Raw genomic sequence first — 14,883 nt, forward strand, 5'->3', positions numbered from 1 at the left:
GAGAAAGGTGGACTTCCTGACAGGTGGTCCCAACCCTTAAATTTTGTGTCAAAACCAAGTCTGCTTCTGGAAATAAAGCTTTTAACCAGAAAGGTCAGGGTGTGGATTTTCTTTCTTTCTTTTTGAAATGGGGACTGATGTAGTCTGGGCTGACCTTGAACTTGCTGTGTAACTGAAGATATTTTGAATGTCTTAATCTGCTTGCCTCCCACTCCCAAGTGCCAAGATTAAAGGGATTTGTCACTGTTAGACCCCAACTCTAGGATGCTAACTCCTCAGGAGGGTCGCCCCAAGAAACTACTCACCAGTCCGGTTGATGCAAAAGCAAGAGGAAGTTTATTCTCGTTTGTGCAAACGGGCTCCTCAGCCAGGCGAGGGAGAGAAGCCCCGACCAGCTACTGCAGGCTACTTTTAAAGGCAAAAAACCTCATATTCAGGGAGGGGGTACAGTAGGTTGTTTGTCAAACGCAGGGATTGGCTCATTTTAAGGGCATTTACTATGATTGGTTATGTCAAAGGCCGGACAGGCAAAGGACAGGGAAGCACCTGCAGGCTGTTGGAAAACACCTAATGTTCTAGTCAACAGGCCAGGGAAGTAAGGCCCAGAATGGTTGGTCATTCATTATCATTTCTCATCCGTTTGTTCATTTTACCACAGTTCTTTTCATCAAGGCCTCCTATGTGACAAGATTGCAAAGGTGACGTCTTTGCTAAGCAGGACCAGAAAGGTGATGGCAGATTCCTGCAGAGTACTTTGGCCCCAAAGCTGAGTGAAACCCAGTAAAGGTAAGCTGGTTTTGTTGTTTGTGTATGGGTGTTGTTTTTGAGACAGGGTCTCACTTTGTAGACCAGGCTGGCCTTAAACTGGAGTGTTGGGATTAAAGATGTGTGCCCCCATGCCCAACCTTGTTTATTTTTTAAAATGTACTTGTGTATGGGAGTGTACAAACATGCATGCACATGCTACCATGCACGTCTGGAGACCAGAGGCCAGCTTTGTGGAGTTGCTTCTCTCCTTTCACCCTTCTTTGGGTTCTGGGACTCAGACTCAGGTCCCTAGGCTTTTGTGACAAGTGCTTTTCCCTCCTGACCCATCTTATATGCCCAGGGGTGAGTTTCGATATGTAGACTGCTGAAGAGAGAAAAGTGGGAAGGATGGCAGGCCTAAAATGGAGTGAGGGAGCACCCCTGAGTATGGAATGCGTGGAGATATGATGATCTGAGAGCCCCCAGTGACCCTGTCTCAACAGTGGCTGGCTATGGGTGTTCACAGTATGACACTCTAATGGGTCACTTAACTGAGGGCCATTTGAGGTCTAGTACTCTGACCAGGTCACTCTTTATACTGAAAATTTGTTTATATTGGCAGACACCCTGTGGCTCTTATCTACTTCGTGTCTAGTTTATCAGTCACTGTGGCACAGGAGCGGGACGGTATTCTCCCTGTGAGTGGAGAGGACTGTGGGGAGGACATACACTGGGGTGTCATGTAAGAGAACAGGGTGCATATCAGTTCATTCACTCAGTCCTGGGAATGAAACCACGACCATAAGCTCTTGTGCTTTTGACTTTTTTTTTTTTAATGATTAGAGAGTTTGCCCAGCATAGTTGGTACCTTTAATCTTAGCACTTGGGAAGCAGAGGCACGTGGGCCTTTGTGAGTTCGAGGCCAGTCTGGTCTACAAAGCGAGTTCCAGGACAGCCAGGACTGTTACACAGATCAATCCTGTCTTGAAAAACAAAGACAGGGGTGAAGAGGTGGCTCAAATGTTAAGAGCACTGACTGCTCTTCCAGAGGTCCAGAGTTCAATTCCCAGCAACCACATGGTGGCTCACAACCATCTTCTGTAATGAGATCTGGTGCCTTCTGGTGAGTAAGCATATATGCAGACAGAACATTGTGTACATAATAAATAAGTAAGTAAATAGATAAATCTTAAGAAAAACAAAAACAGCCGGGCGGTGGTGGCGCACGCCTTTAATCCCAGCACTCGGAAGGCAGAGGCAGGCGGATATCTGGGAGTTCGAGGCCAGCCTGGTCTACAAGAGCTAGTTCCAGGACAGGCTCCAAAGCCACAGAGAAACCCTGTCTCGAAAAACCAAAAAAAAAAAAAAAAAAAAAAAGAAAAAGAAAAAAAAAAAGAAAAACAAAAAATTGGGAGGTTTTGTTAAGTTTTTTAGGTTTATTATTTTTACATTGGGTACTGTAAACAGTACCCAATAATCCAAGACCTCCAAGTGTGCCATGCAACGGATGGAAAACTTTCTTAGAAAAATAACTCTATAAATCATAAAAAGCAATCACACACACAAAAAAAGCTGGGCGGTGGTGGTACACGTCTTTAATCCCAACACTGGGATTAAAGGCAGAAGCAGGTGGATCTTTGTGAGTTCGAGGCCAGCCTAGTCTACAGAATGAGTTCCAGGCTAGCCAAGGCTACACAGAGAAACTCTATCTTGAAAAACTAAAATAAATAAATAAAAATCAATTACTGGGCTGGAGAGATGGCTCAGAGGTTAAGAGAACTGACTGCTGTTCCAAAGGTCCTGAGTTCAATTCCCAGCAATCACATGGTGGCTCACACCCATCTATAATGAGATCTGGTGCCCAAAACACTATATATATAATAAATAAATTTAAAATAAATAAATAAGTTTTCTCTAAAAAAAATCAATTACTGTTTTGTACTGTGACTTCTTCCAGATCTAGGTACAGAGAGAGAGACAGCTGTTGCATCCTCATGCTTGCCCTCGACACAGACCACTAGACTCCCGCCACAGCTCATCACAGTCATCATTCAATTTCTCTTAGAATTAGTAGTGTTGAAAACATTTAAAACCCCTGCACCCTTTCGTTTGAACCGGACTAGCCGTGAGCTTTCCATCCTGCTACAGAGTCAGAATGGTGGAGTACGGGTGCGCACCATTTTGCCCAGCTCTTTTGTTTGGTGCGTTGATCGGTTGTAGTTTTTGTTCTTTGAGATAGGGTCTCACCATGTAGCTCTGGTTGGGCTGGCACTCACCATGCTGGCTTCGAACTCAGAGATTCTCCTGCCTCTGCCTCCCAGATATTGTGATTAAAGGTGTGCAACCCCTGGCCCAGCAGCTCCTTGTCCAGCTCTTGTTGGCTGTGTCTTTTTTGGGAGAAATGTCTACTCAGAGCCAGGTGTGACACCCTGTCTCAAAGAAAGGAAGGAGAGAGACAGCTATATATTTAGGCACTCTGCTCATTTCCTTCATGTTTATTATGTCTGTGTTGGGGAAATCACCCTTCGGATTAAACTTGTGGAACACTATCGTGTAGTTGCTTCTTCTGGACACAAGGGGGCAGGAAGAAGACACAATGTTAGCTTCTCGGAGACAGGCTCCAGCGCACAAGAGTATGGGTCCCAGTTCTCTGGGCAGTCAGACTTTACTGTCTGTGAGGGAGAAGCAATTTTCCTTTCCTTTTCTTGGTGGCTGGAGGTTTTTACAGTCCACTTTTTTACTGGTGGAGCCCTTTGGGGATCTTGCTCACTTTCTGAGTCTTGGATGCAACTTTCTACAATCTGGGAACTCAAGGTGTAGAGTGTGTCATTCCCAGGTTCTCTCCCACAAGGTTCTGTGTGTCCCAGGTCGTTCAGCACCCATCTCAGGAGGCAGCCTCAGCCCCACATCCTGGCCTCACAGCCTCTATTTCTGGGACCATGGAAAGTTTCTTCATTCTTTTATCAGTTAGCAAGACTTTCAGCTGTTTGTAATTATTATCTGAAATCTTGTTGCTTATAGAAAACAGCGCCATTAAAGTACTGGTCTTCCAGAGAGGGAATTAGGAAAACCAGTTTTTGTTCATTAATTCATTCACTCATTTTGTTAAAACTTTTTGTTTTTCTGAGACAGGGTCTCTTACCTAGCCGAGGACAACCTTGAACTTCTGATCTTGCCTCTACCTACCTAGTGCTAGGATTACAGGTATAAAGTCACTATGCCCCAGGTATGTGATACTGGCAATCAATCCAGGGCTTTTATGTGCACACAAGCACTCTACCAACTGAGCTGCATCCCTAGACTCTCAAAACGATCTCCTGGACAACCCTCTTTGCAGCTCTAGTTTTAATGACAAGCAATTAGGGATGGAGTCTCTGCTCCATAGAGTTCATGGGCTAGAGAGACAGATACAATCAGAATCACAGAAGACACTCAGAGGTGAACGAAGTAAAGCAGTAACATGAGAAACATGTCCAGTGGTCCTCGCCCACACCTGCAGCTTCCTCTGAGAACTTAGTGAAGTATATATCCTCTTACCCTCCAAAAACTTCTGAGTCAGAAACTGAAGTTAGACTCCACAAGCTGTACTTGAACAAACCCTCCAGGCACTTCTGAACCATCCCACAGCCCAAGGCAACTAAAAGACATTTCAAAGAGCCTAGAGCTGAAAGAAGGTGAGGTACACCTCAGAGAGAAGAACATGTGCCAATGTCTTGTGGTGGGAGAGGGCCATGTGTTTAGAGAAGTAGGTTAAGACATTCATCAAGAACAAATGTCCACCTTTAATCCCAGCACTTGGGAGGCAGAGGCAGGTGGATCTCTGTGAGTTCGAGACCAGCCTGGTCTACAAGAGCTAGTTCCAGGACAGGCTCCAAAACCACAGAGAAACCCTGTCTCGAAAAACCAAAAAAAAAAAAAAAAAAAAAAAAAAAAAAAAAAAAAAAAAAAAAAAAAAAAAAAAAAAAGAACAAATGTCCACTGGGCGGTAGTGGCACATGCCTTTAATCCCAGCACTTGGGAGGCAGAGGTAGGTGGATCTCTGAGTCTGAGTGACTTCCAGGACAGCCAGGACTGTTCCTGTTACACAGAGAAACCCTGTCTTGGGGGGAAAAAAAAGAGTAAATAGGGCCTTCCCTAATGGGAACTCTCTGAGTCATGAGAAGTCATGAAAGAGTAAACTGACTATTCTATTTATTTATGGCTTTTGAGACACGATAGTCCTGCTGTTCTGGAACTGCTTTGTTGACCAGTCTGACCTTGAACTGGGAGATCTGCCTGCCTCTGCCTCCTGAGTGCTGAAATTAAAGGCCATCGTCAAGCTCTCGTTTTTTTGTTTTTTGTGTTTTGGGTTTGTTTGTTTGTTTGTTTGAGACTGGGTTTCTCAGTAGCTATGGAGCCAGTCCTGGAATTCACTCTGTAGACCAGGCTGGCCTCAAACTCAGAGATCCACCTGCCTCCGCCTCCTGACTGCTGGAATTAAAGGCGTATGCCACCACCACTCGGCTCATCCAGATTTTTTTTAATATTTTCGTTATTATTTTATGTGTATGGGTGTTTTGCCCCCAAGTATAGATATGTACCATGTACATGCAATGCCCACAGAAGCCAGAAGAGGATTTAACAGATGGTTGTGAGCTGCCCTGTGGGTGCTGGGATTTGAATCTGGGTCCTTTGGAAGAGCAGCCAGTGATCTTAATCACTGAGCCATCTTTCCAGCCCCTCAGACAGTTTTAATATCTAATTTAACAATTGAGGTGAAAAAAAAAAGAAGACAAATGTAAGGAGATGTGGGCCAGGCAGAGACAGCCTAGAGAGGAGCCAGGGCATGGACAGACATGTGTGTGGTGGGAGCAGAGATGGGAGGGGATCATCAGCATGTCAGCAAACGAAACTTTATTGCATGTATCTGTTCAAGAGACAGAAATACAACCTTACCACAAGACTCTCAGAGACAATGTCTCAGGAGCGAGACAACTAACCGTGAAGCCCTGCACACAAGAGCTGTGGTTGAGGTAGGAGGAGGGCTGAGGTTCTTGGGTACCCCACAGGGCTGGAAGGACCCTAGAGACAGCTCTGCCTGGGTCTCAGAGGAGAGTAGGCCACTGGAGGGACAATAACTACACCCACTGATCACTCCTGGGACATGAGGGACCACAGCAGAAAGTGACCAAGAGAGAGGACCATTTAGTGGGCCAGGAGAGCCAGGAGCTAGAGACCTGGGTTTCCCTGAAGATGATGGAAACCCTGAAGGCTTCTGGACACAAGAAGGCAAAGGTCATTCTCCCGTCCAGGAATGGTTTGAACCCCTGACTGGGTGGCTCCAAGACAGTGACTGGTCCCTGAGAGCTCCTTCAGAGGGGCAGTTGTGACATGGTGGCCTGGCTGATTTGTATGTGGCTTGTGCCCCCGCTTTCTGGAAAGAGGTGGGCTGGAGATGGGTGTGTCTTGGAGTCCGTACACGGCCAACTTCATTGGTTTCTTGCAAGTTGACTCCTTAACTCTGGGTGATGCATGTCACCTCTTGCTTTTGAACCTGCTAGCTGGGTTCTTTAGCTTGATTTTCCAAGTTGCTATCTATCCGCCATGCTCCTGTTGTAGACTTGCTGGCACGGCCTGGCTGGGCTCATCTCCACAAGCTCAGCAGATATTCATAGCTAAGGAAGGTAACGGCGTTGACAGGAAAGGCACGGGCACTATTGAGGGTCATGCCTTTGAAAAAGACCCGTATTCCTTCCTGCCGGAAGCTGCTTGCCATACAATGCAGCATCCCCCGGTATTTTCTCCCCTTCAGCCCGTCCATCTGCATCCGGGACTTGATCACATCAAAAGGCGTGGCTGTGATCCAGGAGGCTATGCCGGCAAAGCCGCCAGCCACCAGTACTGTGGTTGAGCCTGGAGCAGAGGAAGCCAGGGTGGAGTCAGACTGGAACAGAGCATCTCCCCAGCCTTAGTTCCCTCCCTAGCCTGCTGGACCCCCACCTCACCCCACTTACTGGGATTCTGGCCTTCTGGTGTGTACTGGCGACATAGCCCTTCATAGGTGACAAAGTACATTCCCAACGTAGGGGTGTCCCTCAGCACTAGGGCCCAGGATCCTCTGAACAGTCCCTGGGGTCCCTCTTCTCTCAAGATGGAGGCTGCACAGTGCACAGGCCCCCGGTATCGGGGTTCAGAGCTCCCTATCTTCATCCTTGGCTCTGTCTGGTTTTGTAGACGGACTTTGATGAGGTCGAAAGGAGCCAGGCAGTAGGCCTGTGAAGAAAGACATGGGAGGGGACTGGGTAGAGTTTAAGCTTGGGAAAATCTGCTTATAATCACAATAGGGCAGAGGCTCCTGCTGCCAGCTCCTAGCCTCCCACGTACACGGCTGGGTTTGGCCAAGTATCTGGTTAAGAACAGACGGCCTCTCTTATTATCAGGCCTGAGAGGCTGCGCACAGGCCCCTCCTCCTAAGATAGCAGGCACAGGTGCCCAAGGACAAGTGGGAGTGGGCTGGCTCCTGGGCTCCCTGATTCCAGGGAGGAGCCCACGTTTGCAGTGGCTGGGGCTCCATGAGGGTTCATTCTATAAGCAAAACAGTGAGGAGCTGATGCTGCAGGTGAGGGTCACCTCGTTGGCATTTTTCTAAAACAGACCCAGCATCAGAGACTCCCCCTCTTCCATAGCACTCCCTCTTTAAAGCAGCCCTCCCTGCCTCTGACCAAAAAGGCCCTAGAGCCCTTAGCCAGGACGCAGACATGGAGTAGACTGGACTGGGCTGGGAAGATGTGGAGAGGAGGAGATCACCATACTGATGAGGTGCCGGGGTGTAGCTGTTAAGCAGCTAGCTGGCCAGGGAGACACATGCCTTCAACCTCAGCATTGCAGGAAGCAGAGGCAGAGGCAGGCAGATCTCTGTAAGCTAAAGCCCAGCCTGGTCTACACAGTAAATTCCAGGCCAGCAAGAGGTACATAGTGAGATCCTGTCTCCAGACAAAGCAAGAGAAGCTACTGAAGCTCAGGGGAGGTTCTAGCTGGCTGTGCTGGGCTCATACCTGTGACCCCAGAGGCTTCAGTGAGTACTACAAGAGTTCAAGACTAGCCTGGTCTGCATAGTGAATTCCAGGTCGGTGTGGGCTACAGCAGAATGAAACTCAGTCAATAAACGAGTCACGGGGCTGGAGAGATGGGACTTGGCGGCTGAAAGCACTGGCTACTCCTCCAGAGGGTGTAGAGTCAGTTTCCAGAACCCACATGCGGCTCTGTGTAAACATCTGTAACTCCAGTTGCAGGGGATCCAGCACTGCTCGGTAGTTACCAGGGATGTACATGGCACACATGCATGCACGCAAGCAAGAACATCCATACACATAAAATAAGAGATTTAAAAACATTCATTAAGCCGGGCAGTGGTGGCGCATGCCTTTAATCCCAGCACTTGGGAGGCAGAGGCAGGTGGATCTCTGTGAGTTCGAGGCTAGCCTGGTCTACAGAGCTAGTTCCAGGACAGGCACCAGAAACTACAGAGAAACCCTGTCTCAAAAATCAAAAATAAAAAATAAAAACATTCATTAAAAAAACTAACCAGCGCTGGAGAGGAGACTCGGTGGGTAAGAGTGTATACTGTCTGTCCAGAGGACCTGAGTCTGCATCCCAGCACCCATATAGGGCAGCCCCTAACTGCCTGTAACTCCAGCTCCAGAGAATCATACACCTTCTTCGAGCTTCCACGGGCAGAATTTAAGTTTGATTTTAGGACTAAAGTCTTTTTTTAAAAATCAAAGAACACTGTTTGCAGTGTCACAGAGGTGCAGGCAGGGTGCTGGCGGGAACTGACTTGCTACTGCTGTGAGTCTGCTGTCTGTCTGTCTGGAAGCACATGAGCTCCATGTCCAGCTCTAGATCTGGTTGGTAGTAGAGAGACTAGTGCTGGGCTTTAGCAGGGACGGGGCACACTGCACGCTTCTGCCTCCGTGGAAGGTGGAGGCCCTTTGTAAGCTGGGGCTGAGGTTCCTTCCGGGACCTGTCAACAGGGCTGAGCCGAGACCTCAGCAGGGTGGGCTCCTGACCTGGAGCTCCAGAGATGACGCAGGGAGTCTTGTGGGGTGTTACCCATGGAACCTAAAGGGTTATTAGCCAGAGAGGCTTCAATCAGGCCACAAGCAATGTTTGTGCCACCAGAAGCTGTCAGCACCTACCCCTTCCTCCCACTTCCTCACTGGTACATAACTGGCTTCGAAACCCTGTTGACAGATGTCCCAGGAAACCCTGCCTTCTAGCAGGTTCCTAGACCAAGTCACCACTTATGGTCCTAACAGTCCCTGGTTCTGCTTTTCAGAGAGATGAGGAGAAAGTGATTGAGAAGTGGCACCTGGCTGGGCCTAAGTCAGGCCACTTTATCAAGGGACTTTGGTCTCGTACTGTTTTTGAGGGGTACAGGCCTCCAGGCTTTAGAAATATATGGGCACATATCTGTATAATAAGGAATATAAAGCCTTGTTTGGTGGCATGTAACTCTAATTCCAGAGTCTGGGGAAGAGGCTAGGGGACTGTTATAAATTGGAGGATAGTCTAATCTACAGAGTGAATTACAGGCCCACTAGGGCTACATAGCAAGACCCTAAACTAGAGGGGGTTGAGAGATGGTTCCATGGTAAAGAAAACTCACTGCTCTTGCAAAGGCCTGGGGCTCAGTTCCCAGGACCCACATGGTAGCTCACAACCATCTGTAGTTACTTTTGTTCAAGGAGATTCAACACCTTCTATAGGCCTCTGCAGGCACTGCACACACATGGTGCTCATACATGTATGTAAGCAAAGCACTCAAACACATAAAAAATAAATAAATCATTTAAAAAAAAATAAAAGGGGGCCAGGCGGTGGTGGCGCACGCCTTTAATCCCAGCACTCGGGAGGCAGAGGCAGGTGGATCTCTGTGAGTTCGAGACCAGCCTGGTCTACATGAGCTAGTTCCAGAACAAGCTCCAAAACCACAGAGAAACCCTGTCTCGAAAAAAACCAAAATAAATAAATAAATAAATAAATAAATAAAAAATAAAAAAAATAAAAAAAAATAAAAGGGTGGCCAGGCGGTGGTTGCACACACCTTTAATTCCAGCACCTGGGAGGCAGAGGCAGGTAGGATCTCAGTGAGTTTGAGGCCAACCTGGTCTATAAAGTGAGTTACTGAACAGCTATGACTATTACACAGAGAAAGCCTGTTTTGAGAAACCAAACCAACCAAACAAATAAATAATAAAAAGATGAAGCCAGGGGTGGGGATAGTGGTTGCCTTTAATCCCAGCGCTCAGGAGGCAGAGGCAGGTGGATCTCTGAGTTTGAGGACAGCCTGGTCTCTGTACAGAGCAAGTACCAGGACAGCGAGGGCTGTTTGTTACATAGAGAAACCCTGTCTCAAAACAAAAACAAAACAAAACTCACAAACAAACAAACAAACAAGGAAAGGCGGTGGGGGAGGAGGGAGAAAGGAGCCAGGCGTCTCTGGGTCTCTTTAATCATTAACCCCCGCTGTGCACACCCTGGCTCCGTCCTCTCATCTTGCTCTCTGCCCCTTGAAGTATCAGTGGCATCAGGGCAGGTACCCATTAGAAGGTTACCTAGGAGCCCATCTGGGTGTAGGCTTGAACTGGCACCTGTCCTTTTGTCCCTTAATGCTCAGACACTCCCTTTAGCTCAGGTCCCCTCTAGGGCCTGGAAGCTCTTTTAGTCACCACCACACCCCACAGAAGCCATGCCAGGGTGCTAAGAACAAAGACCAAAACAGACGATGGGGGTGACACTCGGTGGTTGGCTGAGGTCTGTGACCTGTGGCCTCAGGCCAGGCTCAGAGATTATGACTGTCCTTGTACTGCAGACCAAAGCCTGGTTGAGCAGGTGGAATGGACTAGGACCACTTTAGGGTTACTTCAAGGGTAAAACTCAGCTCTGCTGGAGAATGACAGTTCCCCGGGGTAAAAGGTCACCATGCTGCATAGTCTCCCCAGAACTCTAGGGCTAGGAGATCCTTCTGAAGGTAGACAAGCCTGAAAGAAGGCATTGGTCGCTTCTGCCTAGCATCGTCTTTGCCCCCCCAACACACTCTCTGCTTTTTGTCCCCCTGGTCTCTGTGGCCTTCCACTTCCAAGCCTGCAGGCTGGCAAGGCACAACATGGCTAGGTCAATTAGCAGTGGCTACAAGTATCCCTTAGGAAGGCCTTATCAGGCCCTGCTGGGAATCCCGGGTGTGTGTGTGTGTGTCTGTGTGTGTGTCTGTGTGTGTGTGTGCCTGTGTGTGTAAGGCTCAGATCCATCACTGTGCCACCTGAACGTGACATGACCCTCTCACCTGCAGGACACCCCCAGTACAACCTGCTATGAAGATGTTTGTGTAGCTGGGTGGCTGGGCCCGCCGCTCCTGGTGGGAGGTGGCTGTGAGGGCCAGCAGGGTGTTGCTGTACACGCCAAACAGGACGGAGTTGACCAGGGCTACACTGGCAATGGGGAAGCTCATTCCTTTGAAGAAGCCCAGGACCTGCAGAGCAATATGATGGCATCGTAAGAGGCATGGTGGGCCTCCCTTGTCCCACTTCCAGTTCTGGCCAGGCCTCTGCTATCTGTACATCACTTCTGCTCAAGTCCTGTCCCAGGCAGACAGAGCAGGTGAAGGAGGCTGCAAGGACCTCACTCCGCTTTGGGGATGCTAAGTGACTGCCAGGCAGGAAACAGTCACTCCCACCCCGGAAGAAGTAGGCTACCTACCGACTCATGGCGGTAAGTCTTGAGTATGCAGTCCACGATGCCCCTGTATGTGTTCTGGGTCTGTAAGCGCACCTGGATGGAAAGTACTGGGTATGTGAGGAAATGGGCAAGCCAGGGCTGCTCCCACAGCGGCAGCCAGGTCACCCACGCAGTAGACGCTGGCAGACACACAAGCGAGCCAACCCAATTAGCTGGGCTCTTACCCAGGTTCCAGCCAGACCATCGGTTCCCTTGGTACCTCTGCTACACTTACTTTTATAGTGTCAAACGGGTGCCCCAGGACCAGCCCCACGGCTCCTGCGGTGACAAGAAGGTGCTGTGAATACTCAGCCTTAATGTGGGGGGTTGAGGTGGGATCGGACCTGCCCAACTTAATGTGCCAGATTTGTTGACTCCCCATAGGAGCCCTAATCTGTTGGGAGGAGTGGATGGAGGATGGGCTGTGGGGGAGGGAGGAGCAGGAGGAGGGGCAGGAGGGAAAACCATGGCTGGGGTATAAAATGAAAAGAAGGTGTGTTATGAGTAAGAACTCTGTGCCAAATCTAAGAAGCAAGTCTCTACTGGAGGGAAGAGGGATCAGGTAGGAGCAGGAAGGCCGGGTATGCTTAGACACCCACAACCACATTCTTGGGGCTCCACTGAGATCCCAGCTGCCCTGCCCTACCCCACCCCACCACACCTGGTATTGGGCCACAAAAGAGCTGGGGAATAGGTGGCAGACCCTTGACCTCACCTGAGGCCCACACGCACACAATAGGGAAGAACCACCTGTAATACTGTCCTCTAGGTCACGACCCCTTTGGGGTAACATATCAGACATTTACATTACATTCATAACAATAACAGAATTACAGTTATGAAGTAGCAACAATAATAATTTTAAGGTTGGGGGTCAGAGCATGAGGGAGGTCGAGAGCCGCTGCCCTAGAGGAGTGGCTACCATTCCCAACTGTGTGAGCTGTACACTGCCTTCCTCTCAGAGTTCTGTGGCCTTGGATGAGAACAGGCCCTGCTGCCCCCTTCCTCTGGCCTTCTACCTGTCTTACCAGTACAGAACAGGGTGGGGGGTGGGGAAGCTTGGAGTCCTGCCAGCCCCAGGGGAGAAAGCCACCCAATATCACTATTATTCTCCATAAAAAAAAAAAATGCTGTTTCTGGGGCCTGGGGTGCAGTACCAGGAGCACATCCATGGTGTTCTTTCTCAAGGCATAGGAGTGCCACCCATTGCCAGGTGGGGCAGATTTCCAAAGGGGAAGTCAGGACAGCAGGTGAGATCAAAGGTGAATGTGTTCTGGGTCCCTTACACTGGTCTGGGAGAAGGGGCTTGGGGGAGGTTCCCTGGTTATCAGGTCCTTGGTGGTCTCTGGCAGCATGACCTTGGGATGCAGAAGCAGTCTCTCCTTGTCTTCTTTCCCTTCTGCTTCCTTGGCTATTCCCAGAAGGCTCTGGGAACAGCTAGCTACTGGGTGCTCCAGAGGGAACATCTCCTCTTGACAACCCTCCCTCCCCACAGCCCACCCTTAAGGGTGAGAAGACAGAAAGTAGAAGAAGGTCTCACCGGAGATCCAGCCAGCCACAAACTCCTCCACAGGCATTGTGTAGGCTCGGGTGGGAACTGCTGCTCCGGGCTGGCCGCAGAGAAGCAGAGAAGACTGTTGCAAGTGAAATCCCCACCCCCTTTCCGAACCCGATAACCTCCCACTAATGTTTAACCCTGGCTGGAGGGTGAGAAGTGGCCCAGTGCCCAGACCTCAGACAACCATTAGCGAGAGGGAGCCAACTTCAGTGACCCTGAGCCTAGAAGAGACCAGCCAAGTATGGAATCTCTAGGGTCAGGTTGACAGAGCAAGCCTGAGTCCTGTCCCCGGACAGTGACAACTTTGCTGTGTGACACTGAGGCCTAGCTTGGTGAGCCTCTGCAAGGCTGCCTTACTGAGTAAGGAGCAAGGCCCTGCCTGAGCAGCCTATCCAGAGCAAATTCTCATTCATTCCCTCTCGGAGCGCAAGCCTCGCCTACCCTAACCAGCTGTGAGGCTATGTGAAGTCAGACAGTGGCCACCAGGTGGCAGTCCCAGGCTACAGTGGCCTGTGGCAGCCGCCTGAGCCTAGGGCAGGATGCGAACAATCCGAAAAAGAGAGGCCCCTGCCCCCAGAAGTGACTCACCAGGCCCTGAAGCCTGTTTGTCCGCTCTCTCCAGAGTTGTTTGCAGCCGTGAGTCAGAACCGCAGCCTCCTCTACCCCAGGGGAAGAACAATAGGCTTTTGACTGGGCAAAGACCAGAGCCACACTGCGTCAAAACCAAAATTCTGCTCTCCTGCCCTCTGGCCCCTGCCGTCAGCTGATGGGGCAGGGAGGCCCTCACCAGATACCAGAGGCTAGATTTTTTTTTTTAACTTTCTTGCCTCTAAACTGCAACAAACAAATTTCCTTTCTTTAAAAATTAAAAAGAAAGTGGCTAAATCGCTTCTGTGCTGTCCGAGCCCTCACAGTACCGCCCTTCTCTGACCTCATGTCCTGCTTCCTGCTTTGCTGAACAGGCTGTCAGCCTCGAGGCCCTAAAGCCGACTTGGCTTCGTCTTCCTGGACATCCTCTCTCTGCACTTCTTTAAGCTGCGGCTGAAACATCACCTCAGGGAACACCCCCAGCCATCTCATAGACAATTGAAATCGCCCCAAGTCTGCACCCCTCCCTCCCAGTGTCTTCCTCGCCTTTCTCCTGGTGCTTGTCATGGACCTGTTACATGCAGCTTGCAGGTTGTCTGTGTAGTCAAGGACCTGTGGCAGCTTTATCCACTTACATGCTTAATGGATAAGAGAGTGTGGTAGAATAACACGATAAATGCTAATGGTGATGAACGGATGAACGGTGGCCAGAGAATGAAAAGTCCAAGGCCGACGGTGGAAAAGTGGACAGAGACAGTGTGATGCTGTACGCAATAGAGTTTTAAGGCGTAAAGAACAATAAAATGACATCATTTGCAAGAACTAGAGATCGTCATGAGAAACAAAACAAGCTGACCGCAGAGAGACCATTGTCACGTTTTCCTTCATGTGCAGAATCTAAAATTAAAAATAGGCTGGGCGGTGCTGGCGCACGCCTTTAATCCCAGCACTTGGGAGGCAGAGGCAGGCGGATCTCTGTGAGTTCGAGGCCAGCCTGGTCTACAAGAGCTACTTCCAGGACAGGCTCCAAAGCTACAGAGAAACCCTGTCTTGAAAAACCAAAATAAATAAATTAAATTAAATTAAAAATAACTAGACAAGCCAGGCAGTGGTGGTGCACGCCTTTAATCCTAGCTCTGGGAGGCAGAGGCAGGCAGACCTCTGTGAGTTCAAGGCCAGCCTGATTTACAGAGTGAGTTCCAGGACAGCCAGGGCAACACAGAGAAACCCTGTTT

At 49.4% G+C, this 14,883-nt stretch overlaps 1 protein-coding gene across 1 annotated transcript; it reads right to left on the minus strand.

Moving 5' to 3' along the window:
* Positions 1–5,675: 5,675 nt before the first annotated feature.
* On the minus strand, positions 5,676–13,967 carry Slc25a45 (solute carrier family 25 member 45). The gene is made up of 7 exons (XM_057778291.1): positions 13,649–13,967; positions 13,043–13,112; positions 11,738–11,781; positions 11,485–11,556; positions 11,072–11,257; positions 6,741–6,999; positions 5,676–6,639 (listed from the first exon to the last, which is right to left on the minus strand). The coding sequence occupies exons 2-7, from the start codon at positions 13,077–13,079 to the stop codon at positions 6,371–6,373; spliced, it is 867 nt and encodes a 288-aa protein (XP_057634274.1). The 5' UTR covers positions 13,080–13,112; positions 13,649–13,967; the 3' UTR covers positions 5,676–6,370.
* Between the last annotated feature and the right edge of the window lie 916 nt (positions 13,968–14,883).

This window comes from Chionomys nivalis, chromosome 8, assembly GCF_950005125.1.
Source record: "Chionomys nivalis chromosome 8, mChiNiv1.1, whole genome shotgun sequence".
Classification (NCBI taxonomy): Eukaryota; Metazoa; Chordata; class Mammalia; order Rodentia; family Cricetidae; genus Chionomys; species Chionomys nivalis.

Bases quoted from the DNA above. Each gene is read 5' to 3' on its own strand.
- Slc25a45 (XM_057778291.1), bottom strand. From the start codon at position 13,079: ATGCCTGTGGAGGAGTTTGTGGCTGGCTGGATCTCCG. The intron at 11,557-11,737 runs GTAAGTGTAGCA...CTTTCCATCCAG, and splicing joins ACCCGTTTGACACTATAAAA to GTGCGCTTACAGACCCAGAA. The intron at 7,000-11,071 runs GTGAGAGGGTCA...CTTTCTTCACAG, and splicing joins GTACTGGGGGTGTCCTGCAG to GCCTACTGCCTGGCTCCTTT.